Below are 25,986 nucleotides of genomic sequence, written 5' to 3' on the forward strand. Positions count from 1 at the left end.
AGAATAGAAAATCTTTTAGCAAGATGTATTTTAACCCTATTAGTGAGCGTGCTCAACATGAATATTGAGCCGGTCGATTTCGAATATGGAATATTTCAACAGAAAAGAAAATAATGAACCGGCCAGATTTCACTAAAATACTTTCTTTTTAATTCTCCTTCGTCCTAATTCTCCGGCCTAGCCATCTCACAAAAAATGTAGAAAAAAATAATTTTTGCTAAACTTTTAGAAGGAAAAAAAAAAAGTCAATACCAATAAAAAAGGAACAAAGAGAATGTATACTATGTACACTGAATAAATACTTGACACTTATTAGACTGGGTAGTGACTAAAATATTTGAAATGGAAAAACTGGCTCTAAGTTCCCTCTTGAATAAATAAGTTGATGGATCCTATAAACGTGCCCTCAATATTGGTATTTGGCATGCTAGCTACTACGTGCGTCCATGTTCAGTCAACTTAATTAATTCTCTTGGTGAGGCAAAATTAACAGAACATCATTTCCAGTTTATTAGAAAAGAAAAGATCAAGAAAATCGTTGTTACAATCAAGATGACTTCTTTTTCCAAGAAAAAAACAAAGCTTTCCAAAAAAGAAGCTAATGAACTTGGCAGCTTCTTTTATTCTATCCTAGCTAAACTTCTATTTCTCATCCCTATTACAATCCTTTTCTTGCTTCTAATCTTCTTATGGTCGTCTTCGTCCACCATTATTTCAGGTAAAATCATTCATCTTTGCTTCCAATCGCGTAAACTCAATGATCTTTATTGCATTTCTGCTGGCACTCAATCAAATCTTGATGTCCAAAATTCCCTTTCAAATGGTAGTTTCCCATCCGTTAACGGTACTACAACACAGTTTATCGATGACTTGCAACAAAAATCAACACGTCTTGGCATACCGATCCCACCAGGGTACCATGCTTTTAGAAATGGCATGGTTAAAAGCGACGAGGAATTGCTAGTAGCTTATAACGACGTGGAGGATCAATTAGAGGTGCATCGATCATGGACATCATCAACGAGCCAAAACCATAACGTGACAAAATGTGATGGTAGGGGAATTTATGTGTATGAATTGCCAACAAAGTTCAATAAAGACTTGGTGTCTCAATGTGCTGATATGATTCCATGGGTTGATTTATGCAATTATTTCAGCAACGATGCAATGGGTGAGCCAGTACAAAAGCTAGGAAAAGGATGGTACCAAACTCATCAGTATTCATTGGAGTTGATATTTCACTCAAGGGTAATGAATCATCCTTGTAGAGTACAGAACAAAAGTGAAGCAGAGCTATTTTATGTGCCTTTCTATGGTGGACTTGATGTTTTGAGATGGCATTTCAAGAATGTGTCAAATGATGTCAAGGACTCTTTGGGGCTAGAACTTGCAAAGTGGCTCGAGACGCAGCCAACTTGGTTTAAGAGATCAGGTAAAACAGAGGCGAATTCAAAATTTAAATTTGATTGATTCAAACTTTTAAAGTGGTATTGAACTCGTATTTGATATTATGGTCTCTAAACCTAATCCTTGTTGAAATTTAGTGGTTTTAATGTATATTTATGTTAGGTCTTTTTTCATTTTTGGCCTTCGGTCGCAATTAATTACAGGCACTAGGCAAACTATACAAAACCTATACTGATTATGTATATTATATGTATATTTATGTATATTTTTTGTATATTATATGTATATTGTATGTATATTATACTTAATATACAAATCCTATATATTTGCTGACTACTATTCTTTGAGCAGCCCAGAAGTGTAATTATGTTATGTGTCGAGAATATTGGTTCGTTGAACCTATAACACGTGAGTTACATTCGCCTCTGCAGGTAAAGACCATGTCTTTGTTCTTGGAAAAATTTCTTGGGACTTCAGGAGGTATAGCAACTCAAATTGGGGAAGTAGGTTCTTGGAGCTAGACGAAATGCAGAATCCAGTCAAGCTTTTGATAGAACGACAACCGTGGCACCTTAACGACATAGGGATACCTCATCCAACTTTTTTCCATCCACAATCGGACGATGACATAATAACGTGGCAGTTAAAACTCATCAAGGAAAACCGCAAAAGCCTAGTGAGCTTTGCTGGTGCACCAAGGCCTGATGCACTCGAAAGCATTAGGTCAATCTTGATCAACCAATGCATTTCAACCGGGGAATGCAAATTCTTGAATTGTAGTTCGGGTGCATGTGATCAACCAGAGTCTATCATCGAGCTGTTTATGGATTCTGAATTCTGTTTACAACCACCAGGTGATAGTCCAACACGAAAGTCAGTGTTTGATTCATTGATATCCGGTTGTATACCGGTAATATTTGATCCGTTTACAGCATACTATCAATATCCTTGGCATTTACCGGAAGATCATAAAAGATATTCTGTTTTCATCGATCAAGAAGATGTGAGGAACATGAAAGTCAATGTTATGGAAAGGCTCATGAAAATTACTGCAAGGGAAAGACAAAATATGAGAAGGTATATAATTTATGAATTGTTGCCTGGATTGGTGTACGGAGATCCGAAATCTAAGCTGGAGAAATTCCAAGATGCATTTGATATTACAATGAATAATCTGATTGAAAGGTTGACTAGATTGGAATTATGATACTAAATATATTTATTGTTGGTTTTGTTGCTTCGGTTAATCACATGTCTTATTACTTTTGTACCAGGAAACCCAGGAGATTTTCATGTCTCCATGGGGAATAGAAATTCTAATCATTTTACATGCTCACTGCTTCTGACTCAAGTACTTTTTTGTTTTCTTTTAAGTTCTTTGTCATGAGTAAAAACTAGACTAAACTCCAAACAGTAGTGAAGAAAGGAAGTCTGCAAAAAATGTTTAAGTTGTGCGTGTGTATGAAGTAATAGTTGACCTATAGGCTATATGCACAATGATATTTTAATTCATGTCTAGTTAGGATTTACAGTCAAATTAGTATATGAATAGGTTTTCATGTTTTGAGTTAAAGTAGGCTTCATATTATTATAAATGGAGGTGCTACTAGCTATTTTCATAACAAGAGAAAACAAAAGAGATTGTGGAGATTATATAGAGCATTTAGAGATTTATATAGTTTATCAATAAAATATTTTTCTTCAAATTGGTATCAGAGCTTCTACGTTCCTTGTAGAGAATCAAAGAGCTTCCGTTGCCGGCGGGCGGCTATAACCCATATATGCCGCCCTTGTGGCCAAAAATTATATATGTTGGCAAACATCGGGCCAGTAATATATGCATAAAAATTAATCATGCTGAGAATGATTGAGAAAATATTGCAGGTTTAAAAAGATAGCAAACAAATATAGCACCAAGGGAAGGAACGATCTTCTCTAAAAGTTAGAGAAGTTGGTCAAAAAATAAATTGGGTGTTGATGAGATAGTGCATCAACAAAATTGGAATGTTGGAGAGAAAGTGCTCCAACGATTGTGAAGGTTGAAGAGAAAGTGCTTCAACTATTGAAGGCTGATGAGAAAGTGCATCAACAAAATTGGAATGTTGGAGAAAAAGTGCTCCAACGATTGTGAAGTTTGGAGAGAAAGTGCTCTAACAATTGAAGGTTGATGAGAAAGTGCATCAACAAAATTGGAATGCTGGAGAGAAAGTGCTCCAACGATTGTGAAGGTTGAAGAGAAAGTACTTCAACAATTGAAGGTTGATGAGAAAATGCATCAACCAAATTGGAATGTTGGAGAGAAAGTGTTCCAACGATTGTGAAGGTTGAAGAAAAGTGCTTAAATAATTGAAGGTTAGTGAGAAAGCGCATCAACAAATTGGAATGTTGGGAAAAGGACATAAAGGGCCATCCGGCCCATGTTTCTCCAAACCCAAAGTATAGCCAAAGACGATCTTTTGTGGCGGCTTTAGTCGCCACTAAAAGTCCGCTGCCAAAAAAAGGACTGTTTGTGGTGGCTTTAGTTGCCACTAAAGATCGATTTTTTTGGGTAAAAACCACTGAAGATCAACTATGTATCGAAAATGTTTATCATACGTATAAAAAATGTATCATTGTTGTATAGAATATGTATTCCTACCGAATATGTATATAAAATGTATCATAGGTTTTTATAATTGTCATGTAATTTGTGTATAATAAATATATCATCAACGTATACTTACTAATCATACATATATTATGCATTAGTATGTACATTATACATTGATTGTACACTAATGATTCACATATTATACATATTCCATACATAATATGTATCATCAACGTATACTCACTAATCATACATATATTATACATTAGTTATACATTGATTATACACTAATGATTCACATATTATACATATTCCATACATAAGTATAGAAAATGTATCATTGATGTATAATTTATGTATAAACTCTATCATTCTTGTATAGAAAGTGTATCATACGTCTAGACAATATATCATACATATGCAATATATAAACTGTATCATTCTTGTATAGAAAGTGTATATAAATTGTATCATTCTTGTATAGAAAGTGTGTAGATAATTCTAGCATATGTATATAAACTGTATCATTCTTGTATAGAAAGTGTATATAAACTGCATCATTCTTGTATAGAAAGTGTATCATACGTATAAAAAATATATCATACATATACGTATAGAAACCGTATCATTGTTGTATAGAATATATATCACTACTGTATATGTATAGAATATGTATCATACGTATAGAAACTGCATCATTATTGTATAATATGTGTATAATAAATGTATAATTAACTTATAATTTATGTATAAAAAATGTATAATTAACGTATAATTTATGTTTAATAAATGTATAATTAATGTATGATTACTAGTTTTATTAGTTTATAGTTGATATATTTTAGTTTGTTAAGTTTTCGATGATGGTTACTTTAGTTTATTTATTTAGTTCTTCTTTTTTAATCCCTAGTAGAAGATAGAAAAATAAACGGAAGTTCGCAGCGAATCTTTAGTGGCGACTTTTAAAAGTCGTCACAAGTGTTTTGAGATATTTCTTGAAGGCTCGATCAACGTATAAATATACACATATTATACATGTTTTAGAATATTTTTTGAAAGTTCAATCACTATATAGGTATACACATATTATACATGTTAGTGGAGACTTTTTGAATTGCCACTTAAAAAAAAAAATGTTGATCTCGGAAAGTCTTTTTTTTTTTTTCTTTTCAAAAAGGCGTTTGGGCTGATGGGCTAGCAGCGCTTGGGAATAGTTTGGGCCGGCCGGCTAGCTCACGGTATTAAGCCCAAATGTGGGCTAAATGTGGTATTACTTTGGCGTGTTGGCCATTGTATGTCCTTTTCATCTGAGTTCAATTAGTGTATAGATTTGGGCCGGCCTCATGGGCCGATCCCATTTTGATGACTATTTTTGACCCAATTCACGTAGGAAAAATAGGCTCAAGTAAAAGTCAGCATTCAAAGGGACATGCAGACAAATAGCACTACGGTTGCTTTAAGGAAAAGTCGGCAATTACAAAAGTATTTAACGTTTAGCCACTTCAAAATTTGTATTTGTATTATTATTATTACTATGTAGAAGAGCCGGTTGGCTCAACTTTTTTGTCGTCCGTTCCAATTTTTTTTTTTTTAAATTGTGGGCCCCATATATATTAAACAATAACTAATATTAAAAAAAAAATTGTACTATATAGAAGAGCCGGTTGGCTCAACTTTTTCATCGTCCGTTCCAATTTTTTTTTAAAAAAAAAAATTATGGGCCCCATATATATTAAACAACAACTAATATTAAAAAAAAAATGTGGCCCCATATTAAACACCAACCAGTATTTAAAAAAAAAAAAGTGGAACCCACCACCTCCAAACTCACGGGAAAAAAAAAGTGGATCCCATATTAACAAAATCAAGCAATATTAAAAAAAAAAAAAAAAGTGAATCCCATATTAAAAAAACAAACAATGTTAAAAAAAAAAAAAAGTGCATCCTATATTAAAAAATCAAACAATTAAATCAATAATGATGAATTCATTGCCACATGCGTATCAACTCATTAGTGGGAGCAAATGAAATTATTGTACAAAGAACATACTTAAAATACTTATATATTAAAATAAGATAAAATTTAATTACTTTTTCATTTTTTTCCTTACTCTGATAAATGTGAAAAGAGATTAATGTCATAAAAAAAATATTAAATGGAGATCAAATAATTAATAAGGTAAATTAGTGAAATTCTAATTCTAATTGACGTTTCCTTAAAAAACTGTGTAAAAAACAACATGAGAAGTAAAATGAGTTAAACAAAAAATATTTACTAAAAATTAAAACATAGAAGTTATTCATTTAAATAGAAAATCAAATTTCTACTTTGTTTCATTTTAAACATGTAAAATTAATATAATAATTTGAATTAGAATTATCTAAATCAAAATTTGATAAAAAAAATTATATGTATTACTTTACTATTACTACTATATAGAAGAAACCCATTATAGAGGCAAGATCGTCGTCGGTGTTTTCGGTCCCACTTTTTTTATTTAAGGGCAAAAAAATCATTTGTGGTCCCACTCACTTTTTTATTTAAGGGCAAAAAAATGACGTTTTATACTTTATATTACCAACTCTTCTAAAAAGTAGATAGAAATACTTTATTATATTTCTATTTTTCTACTATATAGAAGCATCGGTTTACCCATGCTTCGTCGTCAGTGACTCTTAAAAAAATAAAAAAAAATAAAAAGTGGACCCCACACTAAAAACGTCAAAAAAAAAAGGCAACGTAAAAAAAAAAAAAAAAAAAAAAAAAAAAAACCGTGCACCCCATATATTAAAAAATCAAACAATATTCATGTAATTCCCAAAGTATCCCCATCAAGTCAATAATAGTGGATTCATTCTACACGCATATTAACCCATTAGTGGGAGCAAATGAAATTATTGCACAACAAAAAACATGGACCCCATATTATTACTTTTCTTCAAAATATTTAATTGTTGTATTTGCTATTCCACCATGTCATTTATTTGTTATGTTTACTAAAATAAATATACTTAAAATATATATATATTTAAAAAATAAGATACAATTTAATTACTTTTTTATTTTTATTCTTACTCTAATAAATGTGAAAAGAGATTAATATCAAATGAAGATCAAATAATGAATAAGGTAAATTAGTCAAATTATAATTCTAATTCACGTTTCCTTAAAAAACCATGCAAAAGACAATATGACAAGTAAAATGAGCTAAACCGAGAATATTTACCAAATATTAAAAAATAGCATTTCTTCGTTTAAATAGAAAATCAATTTCTACTTTGTTTCGTTTTAAACATGTAAAATTAATTTAATAATTTGAATTAGAATTATCCAAATCAAAATTTGATAAAAAATAATAAGTATTTTACACCTTTAAATTAATTAAATTAAAATTGAAAGTATCAACTGATGCTTAAATATTGCTATTATTTTATCTCAAAGAGAGGAAAATAGTTTTCTTTTAAACAAGTCTTCTCTTTTAAAAAGTATTAATAAATTTTAGTAGCAAACACGAATATAATAAAGTTTTAGATACGGAACACAAACTAAAATGTTATATTAATCGTATTCTGAACATAGTATATATATATATATATATATATATTATCACTATCTAAACACAACTACATATACAGAGATACACTATAATCCGAAGTGTTGGGCCCGTGCGCAGCACGAGCATAGGCCATCTAGTTAAATATAGATAATCGAGACTGATATATCTTGATATAGTTCCAAACTTCCAATGCCAATTGAGTCTACTCTGAGCCAAGTTTAATCAGCTAACACACACACAATCTGGAGGAAAAAAAAAAAACTAATGAAAACTCATGTACTTCATTTATCTCAATTTATGTGATACTTTTCAATTTTTGAGAATCAATTTGGCTAAATTTTGAAAGTTAAATTGGATTAATTTAACTTAATATTTTAAGATTAAAATTTATATATATATATATATATATATGTGTGTGTGTGAAAACTACATGAAAAGTACTATAAGTTGCATCTTTTTTCATATCAATTTGGTGAATATACTCCCTCCGGTCCAAAATAATTAAGGATTTAGCCTCTAAAAGTTGGTCCAAAATAATTGAGGTTTTAGTCAATCAAGAAGGTATTTGGTTCTTTTTTCCAAATTTACCTTTGATACATTCTTAATTCAAAGACCAAATTTAATGCTTGTTATAGTTTCAGTGGCCCTCTTAATTAAGGGTATTTTAGTTAATACACCTCTTAATTTTAGGCGTAAGTAAATTCCTTAATCCATATGTCCAAGTCTAAAACCTCAATTATTTTGGAACAGAGTATATCTTAGGAGCCGTTTGGACATGGTTTGAAACCATGAGATGAAATCATGATTTGACATAAAAATTCACAAGTTGTGAAAACTATCAAAATATTCTCAATTCTTATACAATCTTACCAAATGGGCAAGTCATATATCATAATAAAATTAATACGCTACAAGAAGGCCTTTGTAAAAAATACAACGACAATTGATCAAACTTTAGCTCAATAAAAAAGAAAATTTAACATGAATAGTAATGTAACTACTCTTTAATATAATCCTCACACATGGTAGACATAAATAAAGGTTGGTAAATGGTTGGTGGGAGTAAGTATTTGTTAAAAATATCTACCAACTTATGGGTCTTTTTTTTACAAAATATAAATTTATGAGTCAAGTTTTATATTTAAAAATTTTGAAATCATAGTTTGAATCTCCAAATCATGTCTTTTTAGATGATTTGGAATTTGAAACCATGAGATGAAATGCATGTCCAAATGTTGATTTCATCTCATGGCTTCAAACCATGGTTTCAAATCACATGTCCAACGCCTACTTAAAGTGTTGGTCAAAACTTATGCAATTTAAATTTCAAAAAGCGAAAAATATCACATAAATTGAAACAGAAATAGTATGTTAGTTTTAGCTTTAATTACGTCTGCCTCAACATCATTTAACACGTGAATGTGAATTGTGTCCATAATATGGCCCTATGAACACGTGAAAACACTCTTTAATACTTTGTGTGACCAGAGACGATTTTAGGCCCTATTTTTAGAGCACGTGAACACATAGTCTCTCCATAAAATTAGATATTTTATGTATATATTTTCTAAATTTAGTATACTACTACCTACTGGAACACATACTACAAAAGACTAAATGGTGCACTTGATTGAAAGTTGAATTATTTACTGAGGAGACTAGCGATCAATTCCCGCTTAATAAAAAAATTTCTTTTTTGTTTTTTAGTGGTAAACTCATGTTCCAAAAATTCTAAATTCGCCTCTGTGTGGTCGCTTCCTAAACTTCCAGAAGATAGTTATAAACAATGCAGTACTTCCTAGTTCCTAGTTTACTTAGCTTTTTTGTTAAAATAAGTGTGTACTTATACAATTCAGAATGAATTACTCCCACTGTTATAATTTATGTGAACGTATTTTCTCGTTAGTCCGTATAAAAAAGAATGATTCATTTTTATATTTGAAAATAATTATCATTTTTATATTTGAAAATAATTATCTTTATATGTGACTCATTTAACACAATAAGTTTAAAAGTCTTCTCTTATTTCTTAAAATCTATGCCTAGTTAAATGGGTTCACATAAATTGAAATATAGGGAGTAATTAATTTTTAAATTTTTTTACCTCTATTTAGATAAGTAAGTTTTTATGTAATCAAAAAACTATATTAACCAGGTAGTATTTAATTAAGGTAGTTTAATCAAAATATTTATGCTTTTTAGGAGTTGGTATTTTCTTAAGATGAATTTTAAATGGCAATTTGCACGATTGCCCTTATTTGGGGGTGGTATTTAATTTTTGTCCCTCAAATTTTTGGTCTTTCGCCTAAAATACCCCGATGTTCTCGGTTCGAACCTTGATTCAGTAAAAAAAAAGAATTCACAAGGCAGAGTTTCGTAGCAAAATTAGGCGTTAAGGTCTAACTTTTGCAGAATTCCAGCAGAGTAAAACAAAAAATTTCTGCCTTGTAAAATTTCATAAAATTCTACCTTTAGACAAACTTTTAATGCAGAATTTTTGGAAGCCTTGCATTGTGATTTTTTTTTTTTTTACTGAGGGGACCCAGAACTTCGGAATATTTTCGGCCACTTTTTTGTTCAAATTACTCCCTCCGGTCTAAAATAAATGTCCACTTAGTCTTTAAAATATATTTTTTTTGCACGAATTGTCCTTCAAAAGCGCTGGTCTTTAAATTTTTGTCCTTCACCTAATACCTTAAGGTTTTGGGTTCGAACCTCAGCTCAGTAAAAAAAAAAAAATGGAAATTTCGCAAGGCAAATGTTTGGATTTGTAAGGCAGAGTTTTGCATGCAAAATTCTACTGTGTAGAATTTTGAATGCAAAACTCTGCCTGCATTTGCATCCAAAATTCTGCCTGAGGCCTAACTTAGGCCTAAATTTGCTACAAAACTCTGCCTTTCAATTTTTTTTTACCGAGTCAAAATTTAAACCCTAAACCTCATTATATTGGGCGAAGAAAAAAAATTAAAACCATCAATTTGAGGGGTAAAAATGAAAGACCACCCGAAAATAAGGACATTCCTGCGAATTGCCGTAATTTGAATACAAAAATGTGAACCCAATTGGCTGTTTCCCAGCATCTCCGATACAGAAGTAGGGCCCAGATGCCCACTCTTCAAATGGTTCAAATAATATTTCAAAACGTTATGATTGATTGGGGTAGGTGCGTTCACACTTCACATCATTCGTTACGTAAGTAAACAAAATAAACAAATTGTTTGCAAAAGATACGTTCACACGATAACACTAACATAACCCTTGATCAAATAATTTAGATGAAGTCTTGCTATGTAGAATAAAAATAGCCTATTAGAGCAAAGTGAAAACAAGAAGAAATCATTTTCTCTTTGCGCTGAACTAATAAATGCGATACATATGTTCTGCATATAAATTTATATCATTTAATTATGATAAAGTAATATATATTTTTGCTTTAATTTGTGACTTTAAAGTTAAAATTCTTAGTTGGAATACAATCGGAAGGATAGTTTAGTCCCTTTTTAAAAAAAAAAAAAAAATGACAGCTTTTTAGATTGTGAAACAATTGATATTTTTTTTTTATTAATAACAAGCATATAACCATAAATAACTCTTTTGCTTTTTGTTAACGTTGGCGAATCAAATTATACCAGAGAAATGAAAAACGAGGTACTCCTCCGAGCCATATTAAATACTGTTTTCAGCTTTGGACACAACCAATACGAAATTTACTTACTCCTAAAAAGTAAAAAGTATTCTTGTTAACCTATCCTTAATTAAATTGTACCTACTCACTCTCCAATTACTTGTTATGCTTCGCTTCTCGAAAGTCAACTTGACTAATCTTCAAAACTAAATTAGATTAGATCAGCTTGATCTTTTATAATTAATATTTAGATATTAAAAAACTATATGAAAAGTACTACACGTTGCAACTTTTCTCATGTCAATTTAATGAAAAAATACATTTTAAAATGTTAGTCAAATTTTAAATAATTTGACACTTGAAAAGTGAAACATGACAGCTAATTTGGGACGGAATAAGTATTTAATTTAGTTTCTTGATCACATCAAAACATACTCCCTCTGTTTCAATTTATGTGAACCTATTTTCTTTTTAGTCCGTACCAAAATGAATGACCTCTTTCCTAATTTGGAAATAAATTCACTTTATGGAATGATTTATAGCCACACAAATACTCAAGACTTATTTTGAACCACAAGTTTCAAAAGTCTTCACTCTTTCTTAAATATCGTGCCCAGTCAAATGGATTCACATAAATTGAAACGGAGAGAGTATTACTTGTCTAAATAGGGTAGATCTGGAAGAAAACAAACTTATTTTGGAGCATTTCGTGGCCTTTGGCCAAGAACAATTTTTATATTTTTCTAGAGTTGAATTATGGAAATCATGTTGGCCATAAAATTTAAGAAAATTCCGAAATTTGAAAAACATCAAAAAGTTATTTTCACTCATAAAAATTAAAAAATAACTCTAACTTGTATTCATGACCAAATGCAACTCCAATTTTCAAATAGTACTCCCTCAGTCCCGATTTATATGATATACTTTGACTGGACACAAAGTTTACGAAAGAAAGAAAAACTTTAAAACTTGTGGTCTAAAACAAGTAATAAATATTTATATTGCTGTAAATCATTTCATTAAAGGTAAAAGAGGAACTTTCAAATTAAATTATCTCTAAATATAGAAATATATGATTCTTTTTTAAACAAATTAAAAAGGACAGAGAAAGTATCATTTTTCACATTAAAAACAAACATTACTTTTCTCAAATACTCAGGATCGTTTGGTAGATGGTATAAGGCAGGATATATCGGTACTAAATTTTTGGGTTAAATCTGTATCATGTTTGGTTTGAGTTACTAATTAGTTCCGATATAAAATTATACCACAATCTTGGATAATATTATCCCATTTCCTAGATGGTATAACTAATACCATGCATATGCTTTGGATTATACATGGTATATCTCACCTTTAATCCAATGAATCAAATAAAGAGCAAATACTAAATAATCCAATCCCAAAATTATAATTTCAGGATTATAATTTCAAAGATAACTTTATCCGCGTACCAAACGACTGCTAAGATTTTCGTGGCCCTTAATATGGAGGAGGAGGGAGTAGTTAATATTTGTTGATTAAATGGGGTCCCACTTAGCTGGCACCCAAACGGCTTTAAATACGCGCCCTCTCTCAATTCCTTCACAACACTCGACTCTATTCTGATCAATCCATAGCCATGTCGCTCAAAGTTTATGCAGATCGCCTCTCACAACCTTCTCGTGCTCTTCTTATCTTCTGCAAGTAATTTATTATACCTTCTTTTTTCATTCTTCATTTCTCTAAACTTTGCTTAGGAAGATAAGCTGAGATATCCAGAAATAAGTTTGTGATTAAATTTATAATCTGTTTGGTTACTGTATAAATCTAATAGTATTAAACTTACTCCTGGATTATACCACTTATTTGAGGTAATAAGATATGTTGCTCTCTTATAATTTGAATGGAAGAAAATAACTTTTTCAGATCTTGGATCACAAAACTAAACTTTAAAAATCAAGATCCCTCGTAAAAGGACCATAAAACTATTTTTTTTTTTTTTTTTATAATAATGGGCATTTGGTGTACCAAATGACCCCTAATTATTTCGTCTGATTCATCATAATCTGATTATTGTTTTTTTTTTTTTTGGTAAGATTAAATGGAATTGAATTTGAGGAGGTTCCTGTTGATCTTTCTAAAGGCCAACATAAGGCACCTGAATTTGAAGGTTCGTTCGCTCTTCAAAAGCTTGAATTAGTTTACTAATGTTTTATGTTTTGTTTGGAGTATTAGTTTTTAAATACTTGTAGTACTGTTATTTCATTTGCAGAAGTTAATCCCATGAAGCAAGTACCAGCCATAGTTCATGGCACTTTTAAGCTTTTCGAAAGGTAATTTCTTCAGAGATGGATCCGGATTTAAGTTTTATGGGTTCAATATTTAATGTTTTTAGAATTGAACCCATTATATCTTTAAAGTTATGGGTTCATATTGACTATTTATTTTTAATTTTTGAGGATTTTTACATATAAATTTATGTTTTGCGTTGAAAATGAACCGCTTTAGCATATAGGTTGAAAATATTGGTATAATATAATCTGAAGAATGTAAAATGCGGTCATGGGAGGTGCCATTTGTTGATTTTTGGTTGAGGATTTGTGCTATGCCTTACTTAGTCATAAGGTAAATTCAATATTGGAAGAATTCCTGTTTGTCCGTTTATAGATCCATACCCTTTTTTGTTAATTCTTCAACAGACTTCAAGAACCACAAGAGGAAGTGTGTGTCTGTGAGTGTGTTATGTGTATGCATATACTTCCCCTGCCTTTTTTAAGTAAATGGATCTTATTAGAAAGATTTATTTGTGCCCCACAAGTTGCTTAAGTGATGCTTTCCCCTGAGTTGTAGGTATGATGGTGTTGCCCCTTCCGAATGAAAAATTATTTATGAACTCTAGTGATGTAATTTTGGCTCATTTAAAGTTTTTAAAAGCTTGCTAACAAATTTTCCGTGTTTTGCAGTCATGCAATTCTTAGATATCTAGCTTCTGCATTTCCGGAAGTTGCTGATCATTGGTATGTTTAGCTGCGTCGACTTGTTAATTGAATTTGCAGTTCTAGTGAAACAGTAAAGTTCTTTAAATGTAAACACTTATTTATATGATTGTAATCTGTACTTCTCACTATTTTTGGCTTCATCTTGAAGGTATCCAACTGACCTGCAGAAAAGAGCAAAAATAGAGTCTGTCTTGGATTGGCACCACTCTAACTTACGCCGTGGTTCAGGTGCTTTTTGTTTATGTTGAAGATACTTTTTGCTCATTCCTAATTGGTTAATTTACTCTAAGCTTTTGAATTTGTTACAGAGGAACTTAATCAGATTATCTTCAAAATAGATGGGAAATTCGTTTGCATAGGAAGGCACAATTTATTGTCTTATACTTTTCTTAACTATCTTTTCCATATAGTGATTGAGACAAATGCCATGTTGAAAAACATTTAAATGCATCTTTGGTGGCTCAATGATTTGCTAGTTTGCGTGTGACCTTATCAGTTCTACTGCAATGTACTTCTTTTATGTTGTTTCCTCTAAATTTGGCTTTCTCAATGAATGCTTCTGTTTTTCAGCGGGATATGTTTTTAACAGTGTACTGGCACCTGCATTTGGATTGCCTGTGAATCCACAAGCAGCGGCAGAAGGCAAAAAGGTCCTTTCATGCTCTCTTGCAACGATTGATACCTTTTGGCTGCAGAAAGATGGAAGCTTTTTGAATGGAAATTCCCAACCTTCCCTTGCTGATCTTAGCTTAGTTTGTGAGATTATGCAGCTTGAGGTATAGACACATTTCTTGTTTGTTGTATTGCATCTTCCAACTTACTATTTGACGTATATAATGATTAGAAGTTTATACAATTACATAGCTTTACTTGAGCCTGGCATACCATGATCTTTGAGCATGTATTTCTCAAAATGTGTTACGCGTCACACTGACAGAGACGTGTTCTCTGTTGAAGTTTGTGTAACAAATTAATTAAATGCTAGTTTGGGAATCATTTGTAGCAATCACGACTTGATGCATATATTTCTGACACTAGCCATTCTCTAGACGATTTAGAGTAGGTCTACCAACACCCATAATGGTGTTTATATAGACAGTGCCAGGGCTTATGGGTGTATTAGGCCCAAAAGATGTTTTTTCTAACAGCTCGGTTTCTTGTTGAATACAGTTTGTTGATGAGAAGGACCGTGACAGTATATTAAGTCCGCACAAGAACGTTTTGAAGTGGATTGATGATGTGAAGAGTGCCACAGCACCTCATTTTGATGAAATACATGCAACCCTCTTCAAAGTTAAGGAGATGTTCGAGAAGCAGCGATCCGCTGGAGCAAGCAGTTAGGCTACATGATCAAGCTGAAGACCTATCTGCATTTGAAGTCTATGTGAAACCTATTATAATGTGTTAAGGCTTGCGTATGCCTGCATTATAACATTTTGTGTGCTTTCAAGGATGAATATTTCTTATTATAAAGTAATCTGTTTGTATGCTAGATGTTCTTATAACAATTCAGATAATGTTGAGTGGCAGTAATCTTCTGAATAAAAGCTGTTCTTATTTTATGTATCAAATGTTGAGTGGCATTATTTTTAGTTTTCCTTCTTTGTGGTTCAACTCCAATCAACCTGCGGGGTTATACAGCAGAATATTTCTTAAAACACCTTAGATACTGTTGAGTGGCACTTATCTTCTGAATAAAAGCAGTTCTTTTTTTGTGTTTCAAATGTTGAGAGTGATCTGTTTGTATGCATTGTGCTTTCTGGTGCAACTACAACTACTAACGGTGTTATACACAACTGATAAGGAAATAATGGGTGGGACTTGTTTTCCCTACCTTCGTTAGGAAGTTTTCATCTTTAAGGAACTTGTTTTCCTAAAGAAAATATTTTTCAGAATTTTTGACCAAACGAACATGAGAAAATTGGAAAACATTTTCCTCCCGAACACACCCATAGATAAGTGAGTTTTTATATAATCAAGAAATCATATTAACCAGGTAGTATTTCATTAAGGGTAATTTAATCAAAATATTTATATCTTTTTAGGAGTTGGTATTTTCTTAATGTGTATTCTAAAGGCTAAGTGGACTATAATTTTAAATCGGAGGGAGTAATTTGAATACAAAAATGTGAACCCAATTGGCTGTTTCACAACATTTTTTTGTGCGGAGTGCCTTCAAATGCGCTGGTCTTTAATTTTTACCCCTCAAATTGCTGGTCTTTAATTTTTGCCCTTCGGCTAAAACTCCTAAGTTTCCGGTTCGAATCCCTGTTCAGTCAAAAACTAAAAAAAAAAATTCTCCAGATAGAACTTGTATTCGAAAGGCAGAGTTTTGCCTGTAAAACTCTGCTTTAAGGTAAAATTTTGCCATCAAAACTCTGCCTTAAGGCAGAATTTTGAAGGCAAAGCGTAGTTTGCTTGCAAAACTCTACCTTAAGGCATAGTTTGTAGGCAGCCTCTGCCTCATCAGGCATAATTTGTCTGCAAACTCTACCTTAAGGGAGAGTTTTGCAAGCAAACTATGCTCGATGGGGCAGAGTTTATAGGCAACCTCTGCCTAACGATTTTTTTTTTTAATTTTTGCTTGAGCAGGGGTTCGAATCCGGAACCCTGAGGTTTTAAGCGAAGGATAAAAGTTTAATACTTTTATTTTGATGGACAAAAATTAAAGACCACCCCAAAATAAGGGCATTACTGCGAATTGCCTTTCTTTTCGGGTGGTCTTTAAATTTTGCCCCTCAAATTTGCCGTCGGTCTTTAAGTTTTGCCCTTCGCCTAAACCCATGGGTTCCGCATTCGAACTCCCGCCGCCCGAAAAAATTTTAAAAAAATTCGCAAGACAGAAGTTTGAATTTTCGCCCCCCTACTTTTAGTTTTGCTTAACTAAAACTCTGCCGGAGGGGGCGAACTTTGCCTCGAGGTATATATTTTATTTTTTTTAGTTTTCAAGGCAAATTTTTGGTTATGCGCGGAAAAGCCCGCGCTTATGTGCATACTTTTAGTTATGCCTTAACTAAATGCGTGCCCTATAAGACATAACTAAAAGATGCCCCCCGTAAGGAGAATCTTTTATTAAGGCATAACGAAAAGTTTGCCTTTATAAGGCAAAGTTTATGCCTTTAAGAAAGCTTTCGCTCACTTTTACGGCATACTTTTGGTTACGCCTTAACTAAAGCCTCCATTACAAGATAACTAAACCATACCTTAAGGAAAAGTTCTTTACGGGGCAAACTTTTAGTTATACCATCCGACATAACTTTAGTTTTTCCTTATGAAAGATATCGGATCCCGCATACACGTCCCCCGCTTGCCTTGTGAAATTATTTTTTATTTTATGCCTCCGGGGGTTCGAATTCGTAACCTCGTATTTGCCTACCTTTTCAAGCGAAGGGCAAACTTAAAGACCATTAAATATGAGGGCCAAAATTTAAATACCACAAATATGAGGAATAAAATTTAAAGACCACCCCAAAAGAAGGACAATCCGTGCAAAAAAATGTTTTCCATTACCTCCTATGCAGAAGTAGGGCTAAATGCCCACTCTTCAAATGGTCCAAATACTATTTCAAAACGTTATGATTGGGGTAGCCCGTAGGTACGGGGTAGGTACATTGACAAATCACACTTAACATTATTCGTTACGTAAATAAACAAATTGTTGTAGATATATAGACCTCCAAAATGCAAAAGATATGTTCACACGATAACACTCAATCATCACCCTTGATCAAATAATTTGAATGATCTTGCTATGGGAGATTAAATGGCAATTCGCACAATTGCCCTTCGTTTGGGGTGGTCTTTAAATTTTGCCCCTCATATTTGAAATCTTTAAATTTTGCCCTTCGACTAAAACCCATAGGTTCCAGGTTCGAACCCACGCGCAAAAAATTTTAAAAAAATTCGCTAGGCAAGTTTAAATTTCGCTTATGCCCCCAACGTAAGATACATTTATGAAGAATTACCAAAGTTATCACCAGTGATACTTATGCCTTATGGGCAGTGATTGGCATAAGTATCGGTCCGATAACTTTGATAATTCATTCAAAAGTTTATGCCTATCCCAAGATAAAAGTTTGCCCATTAAAAGTATGCCCCAAGATAACTTTGGAAGAATTACCAAATACGGGACATACTTATGCGCTTACGGGCGACGGCATAAGTATGCGGTTAAAGGATAACTTGATAATTCTTCACAAAGCGATGCCGGTTCATGCAAAGTTTGCCGATTAAAAGTATGCCAATCGTATAATCTTTGTGAAGAAATTATCAAGTTATGGGACCCTTATACTTACGCCAAGTCGCCCATAAGGCATGGTATCATGGTCCCACATAAATGTGTAATTCCTTAACAAAAGTATCTCTTGGTCCCCGGCATACACGCGACCCAAACTTTGTCTTGCGATTTTTTTTTTAATTTATGCTTGAGCGGGGGTTCGAACTCAGAACTTCATTATTTCGGCGCGAAGGGCAAAAATTAAATACCAAAGAATGAGGATAATTTAAAGACTACAACATGAGAAAAAAAGTAAAAAAAACCCTAAAAGAAGGGCACTCCGCGCAAAAAAATGTTTTCCATTACCTCCTATACAGAAGTAGGCCTAAATGCCCACTCTTCAAATGGTCCAAATACTATTTCAAAACGTTATGATTGGGGTAGCCCGTAGGTACGGGGTAGGTACATTGACAAATCACACTTAACATTATTCGTTACGTAAATAAACAAATTGTTGTAGATATATAGACCTCCAAAATGCAAAAGATATGTTCACACGATAACACTCAATCATCACCCTTGATCAAATAATTTGAATGATCTTGCTATGGGAGATTAAATGAGCCTGTTTGAGCAAAGTGAAAATGAGGAAAAACGTTTATTTGCACTGAATCAATAAATGCAATACACATGTTCTGCATATAGATTTTATCATTTAATTATGATAAAGTAATATCTATTTTTGATTTATTTTTGACTTTAAAGTTAAAAATCTTAGTTGGAATAAAATCGGAAGGATAGTTTAGTCCGTTAAAAAAAAAAAAAATCTTTTAGATTTTGAAACAATTTAATTTTTTTAAATATTTTTTATATTTTTTTCAACAACAAGCATATAACCACATAAAGTGAGATTAAGTCTATCTAGATATTTTCTAAATTAACGATGTTATACAACTGATAAGGAAATAATGGGAAAGCATAGAAACGTCCAAATTTTCTCGGCTTATTCTCCAAAAGAATAGATAGCATCAGTGAAATTCAAAGTAAGGTTTTGAATGGACAATGGGAGTTCCGGATAAAGAAAGTCTACCTGGATATTTTCCAAATTAATTCGGCATGTCCGTTCCATTCGGTGTATTGATAGTTGTGGATGCTAAATTTCGCCCAATCAATTAACAGAAGGTAGAAGCAATTAAAGTTCTACTCTGGCCTATGCCTGTTTGAACAAGTTCGGTTAATCCTGGTTTTCTTTGATAGGATCCTCCTCCGAATGAAATTCAATTGGATCCACAGAGACCATCTCTTCATCAATAGGATCTCTAATGAGTTATGAGCTTTGATGATCGACATATGCATCAGAACCGTGTCCTGATTGGTCTCTCGGCACTATACGATTTGTGATACAATGTAAACTTGCAAGATCTGTTCGATAGAAGCGCACGGCAGACGTATGACGTATCATTGCAATGTCTCTATCTATGTCACATGCTCCTCACTCGATCCCCTATATAAACAACATGTTGGCATTTGTTTGACCTAGCAACTCAAAACATATTATTCTCATTGTTGAAAAGAGTAGCCACCACTGTTTTCTCAGAGCTTTCAAGATCAAGACTAAATAACTCCAAGGACCAGATCCCAATACTGAAGATGTCTTAAGTCCTAGGTTATTTTAGTCTTTATCTTTTGGTCTAAATATAGTAAATCTACACTTTTTTTAAGAAGGACTTTTGTAGGTGTTTGGTTTATTAAGCTTTTTGTGTTTACGCTTAACTATAGTTAGTTATGGTGAGTTGAAGTTCAGCTAGAGGTAGTTGAATCAGTTTGGTTCTTGGCTAGAGTTAGTCAAGTAGGTGCTTGCAATAAAGGTATTATAAGGGAAGGGATTAGTGGGCTAATCCTTTGGTTGCAAAAGCCTTGTAATTTGATAGACGTTGCTCAGTTAGTGAAGTTGGAAATCCTATCAGGGTAGGTCGTGGTTTTTAATCCCTTCAGCAAGGAGTTTTCCACGTAAGCATCGTGTCTTGTTTACTTTCTGTTTTAGCCTGAGGGAACAAATAAGGTACCTGGTCCCTTATCTGTTTTGGTGGACACTTAGTTTTTATCAATCTCAAGTACCCGATCAATCAAAAGTTCAATTCTATCCGGACTACTCATTTTTAAATGATATCCACATTATTCACAAATATTCATTTGTTATTTTAAAATCTCTTCATTAGACTTTTGAGCCTTTCAACCATTAACCAATTTTACCTTTCAAATATGTATTAGGTATTCCAATTCATTTGAGAGGAGAAAAACGAGGAGATCACATTCAATTCTCTTAGATACTTTATCTAAGAAACTCTACTCAATCTAAAAATAGGTAATGTATATCTCTCCAACCTGGATAAACCTATTATTCTAATCATTGTGTCACATGACATGGTAGATTATAATTGGTGCGTCAGAGCCGACAATACACGTCGCAAGATGTGAACTTAAATAGCTAAGGTAAATTTTTATAGCAGAGAGAAAGGAGAGAGGAATTCAATAGGACTTTAGTAAGCAGTAATTGATTCAGAGTTGACAGTTGCCATTTAGAGTGGTTGAACATCTAAAGTTTTAATTCACGGAGTAAATGAGTCTCATCACAAAGTTTAGGTGTGCAAGTTGCAAACTAAGTCAAATTTATGTATTATCCAATTTTTTTTCTAAATTATAATTTATAAAGATCAATGAGAATTTTATATAATTATAAAGTGAAAGGGTCATTTATGCCTTAGAGCCCGTTTGGATTGGCTTATAAGTTGCTTATAAGTTGTTTTCAGCTTTTTTGAGTGTTTGGCTGGCCAGCTTAAAGCCATTTTGTGCATAAAATAAGCCCAAAAAAATAATTGGGTCCATTTGGCTTAGCTTATCTAAAGCAGCTTATAAGCTAAAAAAAATAAGTTACCCTACCCCAATTTTTTTTTTTTTTTTGGCTTATAAGCTGTTTCCAGCTTATAAGCTGCTTATTTTAAGCCCATCCAAATAGGCTCTTAGTTATATTTTCTTTTTAAAATGAGAAGAAATCACCTAGTGTTTTTCTTGTTGAAATGAGAAGAAATCACTTTTAGTGCTGTTGTCTGCACTGGGGTTGATCTTGAGACTTCATGATTCTCATCTCATTATACTGACTACTAGGTCACACTGTTGGATGCCCTCTGTTATATTATTAGCATAAAAATTATCCTCGATGTTACCTAAATGTGTTGTGAATGATACTACTGATGTGGCAGATGATTTGGCAGTTGACGTGGAAGATGAGTTGGCGGAGGATGTGGCAAATAATTCTGAAGCCAACGTGGAATCCCATTCCACTATAAGAACTAGCAAACGTGTGAGGCAACCGTCCAAGAAGTTAGCAGATTTCATCGTGCCAAAATGGGGGAAGAAATGTGAAGGAGCAGTTGATAACTAGTATAAAGAAGTTGAGGGAGAACCAAGAAAGTTAGGCAATTGTTATTGAAAGTCTTTGTTTCTCATCTAATTCTTATTCTCTTCTCATCTCCTCTCTTAGGGTTATGTTTAGCAATTTCTATTTGGTTCAGTTCATTGTAATGCTATCTCTGCAAGTTAATTAATATTGCTTAGAACCACTGGTTTGGAATCTGTTGTTCGTTATTGAGTTTGTGTCATTAGTGCTTTCATCCATAGGTCTCTAATAGAGGACCAAAAACTCAAGGCGCTTGTGGATGATTCAGTGAAGGAGGTGACAGACTCCTTTTCCAAGGATATCGCTGAACTTCGTTACCTACTGCAAGAGATGGTCGGAAAAGTTATACCGACCACTGCTCATGTCCAAGGTCTTACAATGGCGGTAGATCACCATCATCATCGCCAAGAGGGTTACGATGAACCGGTAGCAGCGGCGCCTACTATACGGCATAGGCCAGCTCCGGTGGAATTGGGACGATTCCGTGGTGAAAATTCGGAGGCGTGGGTATTTCAGGCTGAGCGGTACTTTGATTTCTACAGCATCGCCGACAACCAGAAGTTATCCTTGGCATCATTCTATCTCGACAACGAAGCTTTGGAGTGGTATAGGTGGTTGTTTCGAACAAGCCGGCATTAGTCGGATGGGATCGGCCACCGAAGGTTAGGATTCGATTCCAACCACGAGGGCTAGAGTTTGCTGAGGATCGGTTGGCAAAGCTTTGCCACGTGACCACTGTATCGGAGTTGCAGCGCCGATTTGAGGCAATAGCAAACGAGACCAATGACATATCTGATGGGCTGATGGTCCGCCTCTTTATTTCTAGATCGCGGGAGGATATTAAAATTTCGGGTGTCGTTCACGAGCCCGGAATGTCGAGGGAGACTCTAAATCGGCCTATATTCAGGAGACGTATCCATGCTAAAAAGTGGTCCGATCCGACCCGCTTGCGAACAAAGCACCACCTCTATTGCTCAGCCTAATGTGAATTCATCCTCCGCTCTTGTTCAGTACTCCCCACTCAACCACCCATTAAACGAGTATCTCATGCCGAATTCCAGAGCCGTCGTGAGAAGGGTTTGTGTTACAATTATGACGAGAAATATACAGCCGGCCACAAATGTAAGATCCCACCTTAGTTGATGCTTGTTACTGAAGATAGCTCTGTTTTAGACCCATTTATGCCGGAGACAATTGTCCCTGATGACATTTTAGCCGAAGATCAACAATGTTTAGAAGTTCTGGAACATTCGGCTATTTCATATCATGCCCTCGCTGGAGGAAGCTCCGCTGCCACTCTTCGGTTTACTGGCCATATTAATGGGGCGCCAAAGGCAAGTATTGATCGACGGTGGAGCTACTGATAATTTTGCTCAAATAAGAGTCGCCAAGTTCCTGCAATTGCCAATCACGTCAATTCTGCCTTTCGGTACGTGGTAGGTAGCAACCGGGTTGCTTTGTGATAGTGTTGCTCGCAAGGTGCCTATATCAGTCCAAGGCACTGAACTCGTACTTGATCTTTATTTGATCGCTGTTCACGGGGCAGATATAGTCTTGGGAGTTTCATGGTTAGCTACTTTGGGTAGAGTAGTTACGGACTATGCTGAACGGTTGTTTGAATTCACTTCAAATGGCTTGGTGGTTTGTTGGCAAGGTGATGCACCAATAGAAGCACAACTAGTCCAGTTGCATAGCCTGAGATGATATATTGCCACATATGCTATATCTTCTTATTTTTGCTTACAAATGGTACCACTAGACGATCCAGTTCCAAGCCTTGAACAATTCTATCGGCTACACCATCAGCGGATCCATGTCCACCAGAATTGCAACAACTTCTTGATTCATTGAGTGATGTGTTCCAAAAGCCACAAGGTCTACCTCCCAATCGACCTCAAGATTATGCTATCCATTTGACGCCCGGGGCCGGTCAGGTTAACGTCAAACCTTATAGATATCCACATTTTCAGAAGAAAGTCATGGAAAAATTAGTGGCAGATATGCTCCGAGATGGCATATAAGGGCGAGCACTAGCCCTTTTTCTTCTCCAGTCCTCCTTGTTCGTAAAAAAGATGGCACATGGAGATTCTGCGTGGATTACCGTGCCCTGAATGCTGTAATGGTAAGAGATCGATTTCCTATACCAACAATTGATGAGCTCTTTGACGAACTTCATGGGGCAGTGTATTTCTCCAAAATGGACTTGCTGTTCGGTTATCATTAGATTAGAGTCCGACCCGAAAATGTGGCTAAAACTGCTTTTCAAACACACAAGGGACATTATGAATTCTTGGTAATGCCGTTTGGCCTTTCAAATGCACCTTCCACATTCGAAGCGACCATGAATGAAGTTTTTCGTCCGCATTTGCGTCGTTTTGTCCTAGTATTTTTTGATGACATTCTTGTATATAGCCCCACTTGGAAGGCTCATTTGGGACACTTACAATCCTGTTGGTCCTACTTCGGCACCATCAACTGGTGGCCAAAAGAGCTAAATGTTTGTTTGGCCAAACATCAGTGGAATACTTGGGCCATATTTTATCCAGCCACGGACTCAGTGTGGACCCTAGTAAAATAGCAGCTATCCGACAATGGCCACTACCTAAAAATATCAAAGATGTGCGGAATTTTCTTGGCTTAACCGGTTATTACAAGCGTTTCATTCATCACTATGCCGCAACCGCAAGACCATTGACATATTTGTTGCGGAAGAATTCTTTTATTTGGAGTGCATTGGCCGAGGCAGCTTTTGAAACTTTGAAGAATAAGCTGAGCTCGACCCTGGTATTAGCACTTCCTGATTTTTCACCGGAGTTTCAACTTGAGACGGACGCTTCAGGTCAGGGCATAGGGGCTGTTTTGTCTCAAAAGGGGCACCCAATTGCTTATTTCAGTCAGAAATTGAGCTTGCGCATGCAGGGAGCGTCTACTTATCATCGGGAAATGTATGCTATCACTAAAGCTGTGGCTAAATGGCGCCAATATCTTTTAGGGAGGTGGTTTACTATCTACACAGACCAGCAATCCCTTCGGAGCTTAACTAACCAGACCATCCAGACGCCGGAGCAGCAAAAATGGCTTACTAAATTGGTGGGATATGATTTTCAGATTATATATCGCCCGGGGAGGCAGAATCAAGCAGCTAATTCTTTGTCGCGTAATACCGATGCTGCATTGCTTGTTATCACTTCTCAGCACTATAAACTTGAAGGAGAATTGCGAGCTTTGAATCAGATTGATCCTGAGTTGTTAGAATTGCAAAAGGGGCTGGCAGAGCAGCCTGCTTTGTTTGATGGATATGTCGTTCGAGATGGGATTTTATTTTACAAATGACGCATTGTAATTCCATCGGATTCTCCAATTCGTCAGGCCTTGATGTCCGAGTTTCAAACACTTCTGCATTGGGCGGGCATGCTTGGGCTGCGCGTACATACCATCGCTTGGCTTCTAATTTTTTTTGGAAACGGATGCGCAAAGACGTAACGAGTTTTGTTGCAGCTTGCCTTATTTGTCAACAGATGAAGGATAACCATCATTCACCAGCCGGCTTGCTACAATCTTTTCCCATACCCGACTTGGTTTTTAAGGATATCGCAATGGATTTTATTACCTGCTTGCTGTGTTCTAAAGGGAAATCCACTATCATGACGGTGGTGGACAGACTCCTGAAAAATACGGGCATTTTATTCCATTACCCTTAACCTTTTCAACGCCTACTGTTGCATATGCTTTTATTGTAGAGATCATACGTCTCCATGGACCACCTCGCACCATTGTTACTGATCGCGACCTGCGTTTTCTTCACTCCTTCTGGCAGGAAATTAATAGGTTGCAGGGTACTACACTAGCCATGAGTACTGCATACCATCCCTAAACGGATGGGCAATCGGAGGCCTTGAACAAGTGTGTCGAGCAATATTAACGGTGTTTTGTGGCGGATGCTCCTCACAGATGGGTTGCGATGCTGCCCTGGGTAGAATATTGGTATAATACTGCCTACCAATCGCCGGCTGGAATGACTCCTTTCTAGGCCCTCTATGGTAGAGAGACACCTACCGTCGCGCGTTACATATTGGGTAGCAGTTCAAATGACTTGGTGGAAGCTTGTTTGCTGGATAGGGATGAATTCATTGGTTTGCTCAAGACCAACTTG

The 25,986-nt window shown here is 34.6% G+C and overlaps 2 protein-coding genes across 2 annotated transcripts; both read left to right on the top strand.

Moving 5' to 3' along the window:
* The first annotated feature begins 526 nt into the window (after positions 1-526).
* LOC132040632 (xyloglucan-specific galacturonosyltransferase 1-like) lies at positions 527-2,614 on the top strand. The gene is made up of 2 exons (XM_059431286.1): positions 527-1,432; positions 1,839-2,614. The coding sequence occupies exons 1-2, from the start codon at positions 553-555 to the stop codon at positions 2,612-2,614; spliced, it is 1,656 nt and encodes a 551-aa protein (XP_059287269.1). The 5' UTR covers positions 527-552.
* A 10,117-nt stretch (positions 2,615-12,731) lies between these two features.
* On the top strand, positions 12,732-15,722 carry LOC132039536 (glutathione S-transferase T1-like). The gene is made up of 7 exons (XM_059430009.1): positions 12,732-12,865; positions 13,258-13,331; positions 13,434-13,494; positions 14,125-14,178; positions 14,309-14,388; positions 14,731-14,936; positions 15,331-15,722. Exons 1-7 carry the CDS (start codon positions 12,801-12,803, stop codon positions 15,499-15,501), a joined length of 711 nt encoding a protein of 236 aa, XP_059285992.1. The 5' UTR covers positions 12,732-12,800; the 3' UTR covers positions 15,502-15,722.
* Positions 15,723-25,986: the final 10,264 nt, after the last annotated feature.

Source organism: Lycium ferocissimum, chromosome 12 (assembly GCF_029784015.1).
Source record: "Lycium ferocissimum isolate CSIRO_LF1 chromosome 12, AGI_CSIRO_Lferr_CH_V1, whole genome shotgun sequence".
NCBI classification, from domain to species: Eukaryota; Viridiplantae; Streptophyta; class Magnoliopsida; order Solanales; family Solanaceae; genus Lycium; species Lycium ferocissimum.

Excerpts from the sequence above, each read along its gene's own strand:
- LOC132040632 (XM_059431286.1), top strand. The coding sequence starts at position 553 with ATGACTTCTTTTTCCAAGAAAAAAACAAAGCTTTCCAAAAAAGAAGCT. Across the intron at positions 1,433-1,838 it reads AACTTGGTTTAAGAGATCAG|GTAAAGACCATGTCTTTGTT; the intron begins GTAAAACAGAGG and ends TCGCCTCTGCAG.
- LOC132039536 (XM_059430009.1), top strand. The coding sequence starts at position 12,801 with ATGTCGCTCAAAGTTTATGCAGATCGCCTCTCACAACCTTCTCGTGCT. Across the intron at positions 12,866-13,257 it reads GCTCTTCTTATCTTCTGCAA|ATTAAATGGAATTGAATTTG; the intron begins GTAATTTATTAT and ends TTTTTTGGTAAG. Across the intron at positions 14,389-14,730 it reads TAACTTACGCCGTGGTTCAG|CGGGATATGTTTTTAACAGT; the intron begins GTGCTTTTTGTT and ends TCTGTTTTTCAG.